This window comes from Candoia aspera, chromosome 1 (assembly GCF_035149785.1).
Source record: "Candoia aspera isolate rCanAsp1 chromosome 1, rCanAsp1.hap2, whole genome shotgun sequence".
NCBI lineage: Eukaryota > Metazoa > Chordata > Lepidosauria > Squamata > Boidae > Candoia > Candoia aspera.
Window position 1 is genome coordinate 40,729,301 of NC_086153.1, and position 18,193 is coordinate 40,747,493.

An 18,193-nucleotide genomic window follows, 5' to 3' on the forward strand; every position below is an offset into this window, starting at 1 on the left:
TACGTTTGCATATGAGGAACTGAAAGAACATGCTCTTCTGGGTTCTGGCTTGATGCTGATTTATCCTGGCTTCTCTTACCTGTGAACTGCATTGATTCTTGGCATCTGTGTCCATGGCAAAAAGCTTCTCAATCATCTCAATCTTCAGGTCTTCATCTAAAGAAGTATAATAATCTCCTGGGCTACTTGGCTTTAGGATGAAATGAGAAAAAAAGACTATCAACAAGTATACAAATAGCTATAACGCAGTTAGCTGTATAGAATGAAACATCAGGCAAGGGAAGACTTGGCCAAAATGGATTCTTCCCTGAAACTGGTTCCTGTTTTTGGCAGTGTTGTGTGCCACCTCTAAAAATATTTCAGGTGGTCTCCCAATACTCAGGGGCATACCTAGGAGACCCAGGGGCTGCAGGATGAGAAAAAATTCCCCCTTGCAGTGCTAGCAGCCTATTGCTGGAAAAAGGATGATCTCTAGGTTACAATCCAAGAAGCCAGGGCTTTGTTAAAGAAGATCATACAATTGAAAAAAAAAATCAGGAAATGATGGATATATTTGTTTTCCTGCTGGCAGACTTTTGTGAAGTGCAGTGCAGTTATAGACGTATTTATCCGTCATAAACTTAGCAACGGTATTAAATCACAGTATCTTTTTAAACAACATGGGAGGCCCAATCTTTTCCTTGCTTCAAAGGAACTTACTGCTAGGTAAGTGTGCTTAGGACTGCAATCCTTACATACAGACCAATGACTAAAACAAAACATTAAAACAAATGGACCTAGCAGTGATAGAAACAATGGAACTGTTTTTTTGGAAGGAGAGAAGAGCAAATGTGGTTATGATCTCTGAAGATAGATAGAACACACAGAGCCTGAGCAGCCAGAACTGATTCTTGTAGGTTTCATGGATCTAATTCTGTAGATTTGTTCCCCCACAGTTCTGACAATGGGTTCATCATCATTCTTCTACCACTGAACTCAATATTAGCAAATAGGGCAGTAGTCAAAATGAGACCACTGCAATAAAGGGATGGTATCAGGGAAACCTCCAGGTCTACTGAGTCACAAATAAACTTTAGGAATAGATTCCTAGGGTGCAATCCCCTTCAAATAACCCATTTAAGTGTGCTGAATAGCCAAGAAAAAAAACTGTTTATTTGGTAGGTTGGGGTAGAGATGCAGAGCAGGGAAGACAGTGTGTCATGTTCACTGTTTCAATGTACAGTATACATCGTAACGTTTCACATGCCATGGCGCTGACCCGTGTTTCTGTTTGGGAGGGAGCTGCTGTGAGACCTTATGCCAAGCTCCGTATCTGTGTTCATTGCAATGGAATGTGTTTGGGTTATGTTCTCTGTTCAAGGACTTTTCCCGCAGACCATCAGAAACCGTTAGGAGCACCTGGGATTGTGAACTTGGGAAGATTCTACGGGGAGAGGGATCTCATTCGTACCGAGGGTTTTTAGTTTGCCTTTGGCGCGCTTTTTCCATTCTCAGCTTTCTCTGTGATCCTGCATACTATTCTTTAATAAATCAGATATCTTTGAATTCCTGCTCATGAGTCGGATAGTGTTTTAGAATAGGCAACCGTTACACAGTGTCCTAGAAGAACTAGTTTGTTGCTGAAATCTTAAGCAGGAGCACCTCACAGTGCAATGTTCGGTCGCACACTCTACTTATGCATGTATAAACTCAACATCAAGGATAGCCAATTGGAACCACATGAAAAGCATCCAGGCCCCTGCACATGTTTACCATAGTTTAAGATATGGAGCAAAAGGAGCAAATGGAGAATCACTGTCCTGATCCTCCCATTTTTTAGGACTTGTGGCTGCAAAACTGTGATTTGCTTCACACTCAAAATATAGTGCAAGAATAATGGCAGAAACAAAAAACACTGATTTGTGCTTCTTTTTCCCCCTCTGCTGATTCAGGGATCAGGGCTGATTTAGCCAAACCTCCAGTGGGTGACAGAACTATAAACTGGGATCTACCCCAGTACTTCCCCACTCCTTTCACACATAATCACTTGAGTTAATAGGAAGTTTTGCATTTCCACAGGGGAGCAATTCTTTCCTGATCTTGCTTTTGTATTTACTGATGACTTTCCATGTTAACCTCTTAAGGTCTAGATATGGCTGCTCCCCTTCTGAGCTGCCAGAGGGGCATTACTGATGCATCCCCTGAGCATGTCATTCCCTTCCCCTCCTTTTTGTGTTCTGAATTAAGTAGGATTCTCCCAAACCAATCTCAGCCATCACCAGCCTCTGATATTGGTTTTGGCTTCAGCGGATAAAGGCAGCTGGAAGTAATTCCCTTTTTAAACTACTTGTACTGTAACTCCAGTTGGTGCTGGTGGAAAAAAACCATACTTCAAAGCTGGCAATGCCGCCAGTCTTCAGTACAAAGGCCTTTCTTACAGTGGAACAGCTGCTGTTGCTGCTTGCACTGGGGGTACTGCTGCCAGGTGCAACTTGAGGCAAGGTAAATGATGGCACACTCAGCTTTTCAGTCTGGGATGCCTGGTTCTTCCCTTCTGGAGGCCACCGAGTGTTTGGAGTCATCACAGCTTTGTTGTAGGTAGAGATTTCCTCAAACTTTTGCGTTCCTGAAATTGAGGCAAGCAAGGTCAGTTCATCCTTGGAATTTGCAATCCTCCGACTTTTTTAAGAAAAAGAAAACAAACAAATAAATAAATAGGGAAGGACATTCAGATGGGAGAGCCTACCCCACACCCAAAATAGAGAATAGCTAAGTCTTAATTTAGTGAGAGTTGATGTTAAGCCTCATTCAATAGTCACTTCTGCTTCTTATATAAGTCTGAAGTTATTGTTATGGCAATAAAGGACTTTCTTAAATTCATCAATTTATCAATTTATCTATCTATCTATCAGTCAATCAATCAATCATACTTCCACTCTGCCACAGTCAAAATAACTCTTTGCTGTTTGTACTCTATATAATCAAGAATTAAAACACCCACAGTTAGATTAATAACCAATCCGAAAATAGCAATAACAATGACCATAGGAGCCCCCACAAAAAAACTGAGACAAGAAACAGCAAAAAAAAAAAAAGCAGAAAACAAAATGGCATCAGGCCCAGACTTGGGAAAGGCCTCTGAAAACAACTTGTTTTTTTAACAGTTTCCAGAAAACTCACAAGGAGAGGTTGGAGGTAACTGTGATCCTTAACTGATGGGTGATTGTTGCTGCTGCTGCTGCTGCTGTTATTATTCCAAGAATGGTTCATAATAAAATAGAGTAAGATCAGAGGTCTTTCCCAAGTCTGTACTGGATGCCATTTTGTTTTGTGCTTTTTGTCTAGCTCCTCAAGGAATGCACATGATTGGCTCTGTAACAAACCAGTGACTTTCAGCTCTACAGAAATTCAGAAGTTTTTCTGGCATAAAGCTAATTCAGACATTTGGGTGTGTGGCTGGCAATGAAATAGGTGCGAAAGATACTGCATCAGGCATTAACATTTATTTCTTTAAGTTCATTCATAATGAGGAATTGAAAATTGTTTTCAAGTTAAAGCAAACATTTCCTCTCATATGTGAAGGCTAAGGAGAAAAATAAACCTGAAGTTTCTCATGGCTTGTTCCCACAGCTGAACTAGACTTTGCCACCCTTCCATCTTCCTGATGGGTTGGATTACAAGTCTCATCATATGCAACCAAAATCGAAAATAGTTTTGATCCATTTAAATCAAGAACAGTTTTTTTTCTTCCTCCTACAGGGTTATCTTGGTTGGAACCTGCCAGAGTCTGCATTCCAAGAAAGTAGGTGAAGGAAGAGCTCCAAAAGGTACTTGCAAAACTGGGACTAACAGGCATACAACAATACTTTCACACACATACACATAAGCATCTCTTTCCAATCTTAGAGAGGTAGACAGGCTGATTCGGGATTCCAACTCTGGAGTATGGAGTTAAAGCATTTCTCTATGATACTCTTAACCTCCAACCATTTCAAACCTCCACTGAACTCCAACATGATCAAACTTAAGCAGCTGCATATTGGATGGTGGTTTTTGGCCCTACAGCTTGTGTGGGAAGAGATTGAGGAAGACATAGAGAAGCTGCTGAAATACTCTCACCTTTCCCACCCTAGAACAGCTGCTAGCCCATCAGATCACTGTGGGACAATTAGAAAGACCATGGCCAGGTAAGAGGGGAGAAAGTTGGGGGGAAATATCTATAAGTTATAGGTATCATTGCGTTTATCTAATATTTTGTGGGAGATGCCACAATCTACCAGCTGTCCAGTGGTTAACTACTGTACAACCACAAAATGTTGTTTACCACCTATTATTCCCAAAATATTACTAACCAAAGTCAAGAGAAATAATTGCATCGCCTGGTGTTGGTGCCAACTGGGCAAGTTCTTCTGGTTCTTCCTTCAGCTTGGTGAATAAGTCACTCTTATCAGCCACTGGGACTCCATGGTCAAACATGGAGTTCATGGCCATCATATGAGGCTTAAAAAGTGATTCTGTCTGATCCATGGAGAATACAATGTTGTTGTTCTCTATTTCGCTAACAAGATAAATTAAAACATTAGATATTTTTTATTATGCAAGACAGTATTTATATAAGTATAAAAGATAGCAATAAGAGATATTTAATTTTAACCAATTCTGGCCTCTCATTCTGAGTGCACAGAAATTTTCCTTGGAAAAAATGCACTGTATCTAATTCTATAATGGTTGCTTTCTTCACTCATTTATTACACTGAAACTATAAAACTTTAATATAAAATTTCATGTTGGGCTCAATGAGCACTGTGATCATGTCTCCACTTACACTTGATCATGGCACAAACATGCCCTCGCAACATCTTTTTTCTGTCATGCCCCAATAATATTGCCTTCCTCCCATACTTAGCTGTTTCGTTGTTAAAGTAGCCTTTATCCCCCTTATTCCAATGCTTACAAAGGCAGCCTCAAGGTGTGTAAAATCTGTTAGGCTTTGTCACTCATGACCTTGAGGGGAAGTCAGGTGACTGGCTATGACTGGGAACAGAGGCAGAATTGGGATTGGCAAAGGAGACAGCCAATTTCATACTGGTATATTTTCTGCTGCCTTAAGAATGTCTGGATTGTGCACTATAATTTGGAAGTAGGAAAATTCAGGAATAGGAAATAGCCAGATTTCTTTATTTCTCACTTAGTATCAGGTAGCAGCTTGGACTTAAAAATGGGGATTTGTGCCTCCTGGTTGGAATATTAAGTGATAGGCTAAACCTACAATGGAAGATCTGTCGGCAACTAGATATTGTTAGCCTACAATTATCTTTAGTGCTAACCCGGGCTAATGGGAATTAAAGCTCCAAAAGAATCTGTAGGGCCACAGTTTCCCCACTCCACATTTGCCCTGCATTTGAGGAATTTACATTCCATGGCTCCATAAACAGGGAATGCCTCCCACAGAGACATGCAAGGCTGCTCAGGCTGCATTGCTTCTCCCACAATCCTCATTCAGCTAGCACTCTTCAGGATTTCAGCTGTCTTACCTTAGAACATAGTTAACACAAATTATACACTGAGGCTGCAAATTCCGAGTATTGTAGATGACTGTTCCTTGGGTTTCAAGCCACACATATCCGCCATGCTTGGCAAGCATGCGGTACTGCCCTGTAACCACTTGGCCTTTTCCACATACTGGGGTTAGAGAAGGAAGGGGAAACATGCAAACAGGAGAAATTGCATATCAATATCACGTTAGACACAGAATGCACTAAGCCTAACTGCTATAAGTACTATTTTTCCGTGGCAAGTATTACAGCATCTTGCTAAAAACATCAGAAACTTGTGGCACAATAGATCTGGTAGTCTAAAGTATTAATTCACTTATAACAAAGTAAGGAGCAGCAAGAAAGTGTATGGGTCCCCTTTAGCTCTCAACCCTTGCAAGCTCCTCATTGGCCTTCTTTTTCCACTGGGCTATCTTCTAAGGGAGGAGAAAGCTCAGAGGAGGAAATCAGCCATCTCCATTATTCCCACTGCCATTTCTATTCCTGTCTGGCAGAAGTCAAATCGTTGATGCATGTACACTTCAGTATGACCTCTGTGGCAGTATCCCAGGGATCACAGAATTCAACTGATTTCCTCCTTCAGGTTAGAGGCAGTTTCCAGCACTGGATTCCCTGGGTTATCGCTCTTCCCAGCCTTGGAAGCTGGCTTCATTCTGATACAGAGGAGAATTTAGGCCGCATATTGGGCTGGTTGAAGTAGACTCCCAATAGTTGCAACCAATGGAAGGCTATGCTGACTTTAAAGAGCAACAGCAAAAGCAAGAAAAGCAGTGATTGTTGCTTCTTTGACACGTGCATTCTTGCCAGATTATCACTGGCACGCTACTGGATTCCTTAGGGAAAAAACAAAAGGATGGGCCTGTAAGTATATATTACTAAAATTGACTTATTATTTTTGTTTTTAATCTGTGTGGTTAGGGTTTTAATCTGTGTCCATTATAATTCACGCTGGGAACCATTATAACAGAAAGCTGATGTATAAAACAACCAAGCAAGCAAACTTTTTGATGCTTTGAAGAAGGAACAAAGTCCTGTCCTGCCCCCCCCCCCCCACTTCAGTGATCAGAAATACCTCTCTCCCATCTTGACATTATAAAGATGGCAAAATTATTGCCTGATTTAAATCTCAGCTTCCAAACTATTTTCCACAATTTTGCAAATGGAAAGTCTGAGAGGCTGTAATTCTGGGACTTGCTTCTGAGTAGATATCTGTCAAATTTTACTATTATAATTCATACCAATGTGGTGTTACGATAGAGATGCTGGGACTAGAACTGGAAGACCCAAGTTCAAGCCTGCCCTTAGCTATGGAAACTGACTGGATGTTTATGGGCCAGTCTCTCTCTCAGCCCAACCTTCTCACAGTGTTGTTGTGGGGAAAAATGCAAGAATAGATGCTATGTATCCCATCCTGAGTTCCCATTTAGTGTAAATAGATGTTACTAAGGAACTACTTAATAAATAAGGCTATTATAGAAACAGTAGCCTGGGACTTTTCTGAGACAGCCATAGAACCAAACAGCCTTTTAAAGGTGAACTGTACTAAACCCTAATCTACAAAGAGCTTCTCTAATGGTTTTATTGCATCCCTTTATTGATGAAGTTCTGCGTTCAGAATAATCTTGCTCTTAAGGAGATTATATTTTGATTATTAGATTAGTGAGGTGCATGAACAAAAAAAAAATAAAGGATTTTGGCTGAAAACCATTTAAGCAAATGGCTTCTGCATGTCTGTGAAACATTATTACACTGGATTCTTAATAGAGAACTTGTCATTAAGGAATCATCATGTGACGTGCCTGTTACATTACTCAAAGGAGTTTTAGTGCTTTCATCTTTAAAAGAAAACAAGTCACACCATGTTCTGATATAACAAGTCGCTGTTACACATGTGTTAGTGGACAATGGTATCTAATGGTGGATAAATACTTCTCTCATTTGGCCCAACTGAAGGGTGACCACTACCTGATCACTGCAAAAGAGAAAACACACCACTAAACAGTTTTCTATACAATCTGCACATGCTATTATATACCTATTTAGCCACCTTTAATAATTTGGCGTTAGCAGCAAATTTGGCCCTTTCACTGCTCACTTCTAATTTTAGGTAAATTATAAACAAGTTAAAAAAAATTAGTCCCAATTAATTTGCAATTAGGAATGAACCATGAAATGGGGTGGGTGGTGGGTGGTAGGTGGGAAACTAGCTCTTAATTGTGAGAATGGTTGATTTATTTTTACTCCGTGCTTCCTGTTCTTTGACCAGTCATCAGTCCATAAAAAGACCTTTATTCTTATCTCAAAATTCAGGGTTGCCCAACTTGTGGGAGGAGAGTAAAATTACTTGGCCCTTGAATCAGGAGTCTGGGAGCACCTTTTCCAACTAACAGATTTTATTAAAAGGCCTGGAAAGTCTGCAATTCCCTTCAATAATTCATTTTAGATTATAGTTAAATGCAGATTTTATGGTTTTAATACCAGCTCTTCTTCCCTCCCCCATGCCTTTTGATTAATTTACAGTCTTGTCTGGAGTTCTGATAACTTGAAAGCTGCACATTATGAATTGGCTTACTAAGGGTACTGCCGTAACATACTGAATTTAGAATGCTGTTTCCCGTCCCTCCTCAGATTCAAGTTTTCACAATGAACTGTAGTCATAACAGCTGAGTTTCTGGAAGAAGTCTAGTGTGTGATGCTATTTTTAAATTCAGAAGTAGTTACCAGAAACGAGGAAGTAGGAATGTGCATTAGATTAAGTCATATTCCAATCCCAAGCTGATTGGAAAGATATAGGGCCCCTCCAAATCTGAATTATCTAGCAGCTTCACAACAATTCAGAGCATTCAAAAGAGTCGTGTACATTAACATTTTGTCCTGTGTCTATGATTTGGATCATTTGTGTGGCACATGATGAACTACCAAACCTATACTCCTGATGCTCTTTCTCTTTCAATACTCTAATTTCTCCATGACGACTCTCACAACAATTTTCCAGTGTTCCAATGTAGTCCAATGGGAGGGGGGTTAAAGCTATAGCACTTGTGTTGCAACATTTTTCTCCATCTTCTCCTCTTAGATTAAGGAATGTGACTTTACAGTCAGAAAAATCAAGCTTTTAAAGGATATTTTTCATCTGCATAAATTTGAATGTTTAAGTCTACATTTCTATACTGCTATACAGGTGACCGTGCAGTTAAAGGACATTAAACTGCAACTTCCCAGCTCAAATGACAGCATGATCTCCTTAATTGCTGACCTATACAGTGCTTTGTGGCTTACTTCTACCCAGATGTTATTTCTAAACCAGTATCCCTGCACAGTTGCATATACGTGCATACCTTATTGAATGTAAGTCCCTAATTTAAAAGACTGCAATTGTTTAAATGGCAAAGAAACATACAGGCCAGGTTCTTTTAAAAATAAAGACGGGCAACCAAAATGAATGACAAAATTCAGTGGGATCAGGGCAGATTGAAAGTGGAAATTAAGATTTGTATTAAATACAGTTAAGATGATTCCATAGCACATTATCAATATATGTAAGAGAAACATTCTCTCCCCCACCACTTATTCAATAAACTAAATTTTTGTCAACTCTGCTAAATTAAATCTTAGGCTTGCATTTGATAACTACAAATGACACTTTCAAAGTTTGAAATGGGGTCTTCACTCGCTTATTTTATTCTTGGTCCTTAAAAGAGATTTATCTCTTTAAAAAAACAACAACAAAATGTGGCTTATTCTCAAGTAAAAATGGCAATGCCAGGACATTGTACAAGCAATTTTGGAACTAGAATTGCCATTTAATTGTTTATGTTTGGCCTACGACAGGAATCCCCAACCCTTAGGAAATCTAAGAAATATCATGGGCATTCTCATAAAAAGGCTGTTCCTTCTGGCTCCTCCAAGACTGTCAACTACATTAGCTTACCTTTGCAGGGGCGGGGGGGGGGGGGGGAGGTGGCAAGTAGGCATATTCCATACAAAATACTGGTTGCAGCAATTTGTTATGTTTATTTCTACCTGGGGCCTAGAAAATTCTTGTAAATGAATATGGCATCTAAGACTGGTATTTGACAGCATGCTAATATCCCATTTAATTTTTTCCAGGGACAGGAATCTAAAAACAACAACAACCCAGGTGGGCTTTGGAGATGGTGGGGCACCTGGTTTAAATGATTAGAGATGTAGAAGCAATTGTAAATAAAATGGTAAATGGTAAATAAAAATGATGCACAGTTGTTATACCACATGGATATATGTAATATTTTATTTTCAGTATGTAATCTTTTTCTCTACTTAGCTTAATGCAACTATCTTGTTCTTTGTTTAGCACAAACCCATAGAAAAACTGAGTGGCCATTCTGCAATGACAATGTATAGGCAACTAAAAATTAGCATCTATTTTTAGACAATATGTTACAAGCTACAGTGAGAAACAATACAAAAGGAACTAAGAGACAAGGGGAGAGACAGCAGTAAAAACAGAACAAGCTGCGGTCCTGTATTTACTTATCTGAGAGTAAATAAATCTTGATGAATTTCTGAGTAGACATATATAGGATTGTGCAGTTAATTTTTTTGTTGTTCTAAATATGCAAGCATTAGGAAAGGAAGTCTATCTGGTGTGGCTACATGAGTCACTATAGACTTCTACAACATGGCCATCTAAAGTTGGCCTTCTGGTGCCTTGTGCAGCTCTCTGAACCTTGGCAGACAGACATCTTTCAAAGGATCACCAATATTTGCCTCCAAAGCACTGAGCAGGGATTGGATTCAGTGGCCTAAATGTCCCCTTCTAATTCTATGTTTCTGACAACTATATTATCCAACAGACTGGTACCCACATGCAAATTCCTCAGGTTGCTTCTCTATAACATATTTCACAAAACTTCTTGTTTATTTATGGTTCCATCAAACTCTCCACTTTTTTTAAAAAATATTTTATATCCCACCTTTTTTATTTTTATAAATAACGCAAGGCGGTGAACATACCAAATACTCCTTCCTCCTCCTATTTTCCCCACAACAGCAACCCTGTGAGGTGAGTTGGGCTGAGGGTGTGTGACTGGCCCAAGGTCATCCAGCCAGCTTTCAGGCCTAAGGTGGGACTAGAACTCACAGACTCCTGGTTTCTAGCCTGTTGCCTTAACCACTAGACCAAACTGGCTCTTCTTTTTCCTTTGCCCTTCATTGGGAAGGGATTATGAATCTGCCCCCCAAACCCACTCCCAAATCCCAACAAACTAACATGGGAAAATCCTTTCACCCATTCCCTGTTAGCATTTATAAAATTTACCAAATCTCATTCTTACTTCAAGTACATCAAGATAGTGTTTTTATCTATTTTCTGCCTGAGAAAAATGAACTTTCCAGTTTGAGTAAAAGTAGCAATAACTCTTATGGTGCTTTAAAGACTCACAGATCTATTGTGGTGTTATCAGTTAGTAAGAGTACTTATTTATCTATTTGTTTATGAGATTTAGAGGCAGCCTGACCACAGAACGACCTTGAGTGGCTTACACTAGAAACTCGTATGCATCCACACAAACATACCCCCTCTAACTTAAAACATAACCAACAGGGTCCCTACAAGCACCCTACTGCAAGGCCTGGAAGAACAGCCGAATTTTTAAAGACTTCCAGAACATCATCAGGGTGGGAACCAAATGGATCTCTAGGGGTATCTCATTCCAAAGGGCAGGTGTGACAACAGAGATGGCAGGCTTGTTGGGCCCTGATAGATGATATTGTTTGATCAAGGGGACCTGAAATGCACCACTGCCCAATCTAATTGGATGGGCAGAAATAACCTGGCCCTATCCCATGAATGGCTGTATATCTGCATATGTATAGGTAAATCTGTCTGTGATGAATGATGAAAAGTTGAATGCAGTGATGGGTGATGTGGCCTCAGAGTCACCTGAAACTCCCCTATCCGTTTTATGCATACCCCCCACCAGGGGTTCTCTCTGCACTGCCAAATTTTGCTTAGATAAAATAGGTGTTTAACACTTAAAACTCCACCCCTTCAAACCAGAAGGAAACAGACATCTTCCTACCCCTCTCAAGTGCAAGAAGCAGCGTCTGCCCATTTGCTATCACCTGACCATAGTGATAAGAGCCATGCACATGTTATTATATGCACATCCAGCCACCAAAATATTGGCCCTCCCAGGCTTCTGTTTTCCCAAGTAACATGGTCGCCTTGTGACAGGACTGGTTCCCATCATAAATTATTTTCCAAGCCACACAATTTACAGGGGAGTGGAGACATACAGGCAGTCTTCCATATAGACTTCTGCAGAAATACAGCACCCAGCGATCTCCCTGGAGTGCTAGCTTCTGTGAAATGGACATAAATGGCTGATGAGTCTAGATGATGATGATGATGATGATGATGATGATGATTCTGGCTGACTGGAGTCGTGCTCAACTCACACTGCACCCAACAATTATAGCTTTAGAGGCTGACTTACAGTTTTGATGACTTTTGGTCATACTCTCAGAATCCAACGCGTGGTAGAATTCATATGCAGAACGGCCCAGCAGTTCCTCAGGATGATATCCAACTAATTCAGTTATCCTTTACAAAACATAAATAAATTCATTTCATACTGAATTTTAAAAACCCTACAAGAAAAAATAGTTAATACATTACACCTGTAGTCTGGACTTGCCAAATCTACAAAAGTGGTTATCAAATGCTGAATAATCCAGGTAACTGTGTGTAATACTCGTTTCATTTAAAAGGAGAGCTGCTTAGCGCACCACTGTACATGTCTGCCATATCTGAAGTCTTAGCCTAGCATTGCTAATGGTGCCTGAATGAGCAGAATAATTCTATGACTGGATAAGGTAATGTTTTGTAGATTTGTACTGCACCTCCTATTTTCCATTCTAAGGAGTTATTTATATTCAATTACACATTGAAATCTAGGTGAGAAAAAGGTGTCAGTCTCCAGAGTGAGGATGCATGATTAGGAGTGCTCATGACTTTTAGCAATCGTTATACTCTTTCCTCTCCCTCTTCCCCTCTCACAGGCAGATATAACTTTTTTCTGTTTACCTGATCATGGTGCTCCTACATTACAATTAGCTATGATTAGCTTTAACTAAAGTTTGCAAACTGTTGCAAGCCAATTATATTCACATTATCATTAAAGCCTACGTAATGGAACTCTATGGTGAATTCCACAGAGATACGGAATAGAGAAATATGCAAACAAAGGAGGATCATATTCAATGTGTAATTTTTGATCCTTATCTCTTAGCCCTAGGTAAGAAATCATATTCATGTCTTGGGCTAACAACCACAGCTCTGATTTCACTTGAAGCAGCAGACTGGAAGAAAGCCATGGGTGGGGTGGAATTTAATAAAACATTGAATTAAAAATTGAACTTTTGACTTTTGTTGCTCTTTGAGGTTCCATCATTTACATAATGTTGACTTTTTTCAATTGGAATTTATAGCTAGGAATTAGCTCATTGTTTTTGGTATTTCCTTTACTAAAGCAAAACATTAAACAAATACTAGGCAAGATACTAACATTGTGATTCTCCCAAATCTCCATGAGAGTCAGCTGCTGTACTTTATGCAATAAGGTTTCCTAACATAAATTCTATGAAGATTTTCACACAGTGACTCTGTTCCTTGCGTCATCAATGTACGAATGAGTACTAGGCCACAGATCAGTGGTCCTGTGAAGATTTGGTTCAAAAATCACACACAGAAAATTATCTTTTATTAAATATAACATGTATCCTATATTAAAATAATTGCTGTCATTAAAAACAAAGGCTTTTTCTCCTCCTCAACATTTCAGGATAACCTTGTTAACATTTTGTATAGTTTCGATCATATCTAAGTCAGGCACATGAATCCTATTATCTGTATAGTATAATTGGATAAAATCTTTTTAAAAAACTGTGAAATGAAAAGGCTACAATAAGGTTACTCCCTCCCCTTTGAACTGCCTCACTCCTAGTTGACGTTAACCTTACAAAGCCAGGAAATAAAACCTCAGAACAAATACGGAGTCTCCTCTGCCTGCAAGCACGTAGTTGCCATTATCCCTAATGACGATAACAGTATTCTCACAAGGACTCTGATTTCTGTGCTGCCCTGAAGGAGTCTGGCCTTTTTCTCCCCCTTTTCTCTCTTTTCATGCAGTTAAATGGCACTTCCCTTCAGCCACTGGCTTTGCTCCTCCTATTCCTTATAGCAGTTTTGCAGCTGTAAGAGTGTCTTAATGCTGATCTTGCAAAATGTGGTTGGTACCTGAGGAAGGAGGAGAATAGAAAGTCCAACAGGGGATTTGAAAAATTCACTCCAATCAGCATCACCCATGCTCATTTCCTCACTGCACTTGCTTTTTTAGAATGAGAAAAATACACCAGGGATTGTGCAGAGAAGATGGCCATCCTACCTACTGTAATTAAAGCATGGGAGACGGTGGCAGGTGCTATAATGCCTTGCTTCAACAGAGAATGGGGAAGACTCAGGAGCTGGATTCAGAAGCCAGGAACCAATAGGCAACTATGAACCCTGCAGCTCCAGAGGAAACTCTGCAAAGTCAGCATAAGAATTCAGCAAATCATTTAGTTGTGCTGCCTTCTAACATATGGGTTGCAGGTTGCAACACTCTCATGGCAATTATCTCCAACAAACAGTCAATGAAACAGAGATATATATTTTATTTCGGTCAATGACCAGCTAGTCAGTGCAAAAAACACAAGATTGCAAGCACATGTTAAAGAACAAGGATGAGCTACATTTCATTGTTCAATGTTCATTTGGTGATTACAGTAGCCTGATTTTGCCATGGCATAATATGTGAAATGACTTGAACTCCAGCAGTTTACTGTGGCATTTCATAACAACAACAACAATTATGAAACATGTGAGTTTCTCCTTTTAATTCAGTTAACACAGGAGTAAGATCCAGTAAGTGGAACAAAACTTACATCTAGGTACTGCTCCTTAAGATTGCAGTTTTACTGCTATAAGCCTATTTCATTTTATATATGGTACTGTTAGTATCTACTATCCTTTTCCAACTCAGATATTGGTCATCCTAACTGAGGAATTTGGGAGATGTCAAGTTGGGAGATGCCAAGTTGAGCTAATGTAGGTTTGTTTGAGATCATTACTGATTTCCCAAACATGTGCACCTTTGTATGAACAATTCTCAGGACTGTGACAGTCACAGAGCATTTAGTGTGACTGTGCCCCTAATTTCAGAATAAGTACCATACAAGGCCTTTTGAACTGGAAAACCTCAGATTTTTCTCTAGTGTTGAAAGACAACATTATGCACTTTTAGTCATCTCATATACCACTTCATCTTAATCTTCTTCCATCCCTTCAATCTGCACCAAACTTCCTCCACGTAGTATTAGCCTCTCAAATGTACACACCATTGAAGCATTTCTTATAGCACATATACCCTGTGAAAATGTCATGTTAATGTGATCGTATGTATTCTTGGATTAGAAGATCGTTTGGACAAAGGAGGTGTTATTTCATTGCCTTTTCACCCACTCCAACTAAGACCAATGTCTGCAGGATGGCAAATAGCTGTTTAGATCCTAAATGTCAGAGCACAATGGGTATGTTCTCAAAGAGCAGGCAATGAGGAAAACAGGAAAATTCTACCCCTGACTTATATTAGACTGAAATATTATCCAAGGATTATGGTTTTAAGGGTGACTTCTGATAACCGGATAAACTATCCATATGCTCTTGTTAATATTCACCTCATCTTTAAGCAGCATTAACCTTGGGGCATTACTTCTTTAATTACAAACCTGACCTTGGCTAATTTTTAGAGGTAAATATTGTAATTGGTTAATTTTCTTCTACTCCTCATAAAACATGATGCACTGAAAGTGTTTCTTTTTCAGCCTTTTGACCCACCTGGAACACTCTGCTGAAGTAGCCTAACAGATAGGTCCTAGTGGAGCTTTGCCTATTTCTGAAACCTACAGAACATTCAGAATCAATGCTTTTTAAAGCCTTAATGCATACAGACTGCAGGCATGGAAATCACATTAGCTTGGTCCATGTGGCACCAAGCACCAGATGTGATGATAAATGGCCTGCCAATGTCGTATCATTTACTTCATCCCTTTCAAGTGGCACATGTTTCATGAACAGATAAGAGATGCAGCAACAGACCTGAAAGAAAGTATTCAGACTCCTATGTTACTGCGCGTGAGGGTCTACAGTATGTCTAAGAGTCTCTCTGTACTGCCCAAAATGACAGCTTTGCATCAGATTTATCCCCCTACCTCCATAAGATGCAGTCAAATTTACACTGACCTCTCATCTGCATTTTGTACATTTCTGACCCCCCACTCAACATAGCTCACTGCCGTTAAGAATTTGGAATTGTAACATTGTGATGTCAGTAGAATAGGAAGGAGACAGCTTTGCACAGAATTGTTGCTTTCTGTGACATGCCTGCTTGATAAAAAAAATGAATTCCAACTTCGCATTTATTCTGGCTTGTGTTTATGTGGAGGTCTTTATCCTTACATTTTATGGCAGTGGGCAGGCAGCCCTCATGCCTACAGTTGTTAGAGTTTAACCACACTGGTAGCAGAAACTGTGGAAGATGGGAAGGCACCAAGTTATCTATAGCTATTCTATGAGATTCTCCTAATATAGCCCAAGTTTATGTAAAAGCCATGATCACTAAGCAGGACTTTGGGTGAAAATATGATTGGCCTTCCTCTAAGTCCAAATGACTGATAGTCCAAGGATGCATTCTTATTTATTAGTTCTGGTTATTTTGGAAGAAGTGCCATACTCTTGCCCTGATTAGATACATTGTTTATATCAAAACACTCCTGAATTTCATTATTCTTATTATTCTGTCTTGAAACTAGAAACAATTACAACATATGTTTTTTCTGTGGAAAATGGGGCTGTTTGTCAGGATTCTCCCTGGCAAACTGGCCTGGAGCAGATTAACAGACACTCATGAACACAAGAACTTCTGATTTATTGTAGAAAAACTAAGAAGCTGTTATGACAGAATTCTAACAACTGCTGTGTGTCAAATGCAAGTTCTATTTATACTGTACTCAGTGTCTAATTCTTGTGTTTCTTTCTCCTCTGACTCTATGAAAAGTGGTAGAAGTTGTTCTTCTTTAGGGAGGAGAGACAGTTTCCATCTTTTCTTTCGTTTTGGTAACAGCCAGATCTGCTATGAGGCTGTTTGCTTTTGACCATATGAGAACTAGCTCCCACACTGTCAACCTTCAGTGGCCAACAGAAGAAATGGGGGTGGGGAGTGTTAAGTGTTCATATTCTTAGAAACAAGCAGTTTATACATATGCCTGTTTTGAAGGCATATATACTCCTACTTTCTACTTTTTCTGTTAGTCTTATAAAATTTATCTTAAACCAGCTCAAATTATGTCTTGAATCTACAATGAGGCAAGAATACTAAAACCTTGTAGCTATTGTGAATGCATTTTATTTTTAAATTTATTTCCAATATTATTTTAGGGTTTTGTGAAAACCATCCGAAGTTATTATGGACATCATGAAGCCCAAGGGCATTGCACTACTGACCCCTGAGCTAAACCGATTACTGATATGGTATCATGCAATTCTGTATGTTTCTGTGAAAGGCACCTTCCCCAATTCTTACAGTCTGCTTTAGTTACACAATACAAAACAATTTGCTTTGAAAGGAAACATAAATGAAGCCCACACATGCTAATTTTTGTTTTATGAATACACTGTAACATGAACTAACTAGTTCTGGAAATGGTCATAGTTGAACCATAACACCATAAAACTCTCTCTTTTGCAAACTGTAGTAGGAAATAGCTTGGTTTCTTTTTTTTTTAAATGTGGCTTTGGCATCATTCTTGTAGGAACTTGCTATATTTTCTAGTTTTTATGTTTTAATGTCAAAAAGGCACATAAACCACTAATTAGAGACAGCAATGTCATATTTGAAAGGCAACCTGCACTTCTTTCAGAAACCAACAGATGATGATGATGATGATGATGATGATTTAACATAGTCATCTACTCCAGTGGACTCCGGACAGCTTACAAAATGTAATAGTAATTAAAACAATTAAAAACACAAACAAAATGAAACAAGGCAGCCCGGACTAAAAACAACTATTAAAACCAAGCATGACAGCATGAGACCTCCAACACATTAATCTCAAGCCTGGGACCAAAGCCAGGGTTAAGGGCTTTTCGGCACCCCTGGAAAGAGAGTGATGTCCATATCTCTGTACAAGAAAACAAGAGACAGGCCAGCTGAAGGGCATCTGACTTGCCCAGACTTTTATCTTGGGAAAGCTTTCCTTTAGAACAGTGTTTCTCAGCTTCAGCAACTTTAAGAAGAATGAACTTCAACTCCCAGAATTCCCCAGCCAGCATGAATGAATTCTGGGAATTGAAGTCCACACCTCTTAAAGTTGCTGAGGTTGAAAAACACTGCTCTAGAAGACTCCAGCCCATGGATGAGGAGCCACATTGTTGAAGTCAGTAACTAATAAACAGGGATTCTGCTACAATTCCCTTCTTCCAACCCAGTGCATACTTAGGGGGAAAAAAGCTAAACATCACGAAGGTTATCACTGACTAAGAATTTCACAGAATGATTTCCAAGGTGGCAGTTCCT

At 39.4% G+C, this 18,193-nt stretch overlaps 1 protein-coding gene across 3 annotated transcripts in view; it reads right to left on the reverse strand.

Annotated features, from left to right (window-relative positions):
* EPAS1 (endothelial PAS domain protein 1) overlaps positions 1 to 18,193 on the reverse strand; it is a 132,947-nt gene that overhangs the window by 12,329 nt on the left and 102,425 nt on the right. For all 3 annotated transcript variants that reach the window (XM_063302764.1, XM_063302756.1, XM_063302770.1), the window contains exons 7-11: positions 12,014 to 12,120; positions 5,514 to 5,661; positions 4,332 to 4,537; positions 2,418 to 2,605; positions 80 to 190 (exon numbers count right to left, since the gene is read on the reverse strand). In XM_063302764.1, coding sequence (XP_063158834.1) covers positions 80 to 190; positions 2,418 to 2,605; positions 4,332 to 4,537; positions 5,514 to 5,661; positions 12,014 to 12,120 — 760 coding nt within the window. The remainder of the gene's footprint in view (positions 1 to 79; positions 191 to 2,417; positions 2,606 to 4,331; positions 4,538 to 5,513; positions 5,662 to 12,013; positions 12,121 to 18,193) is intronic.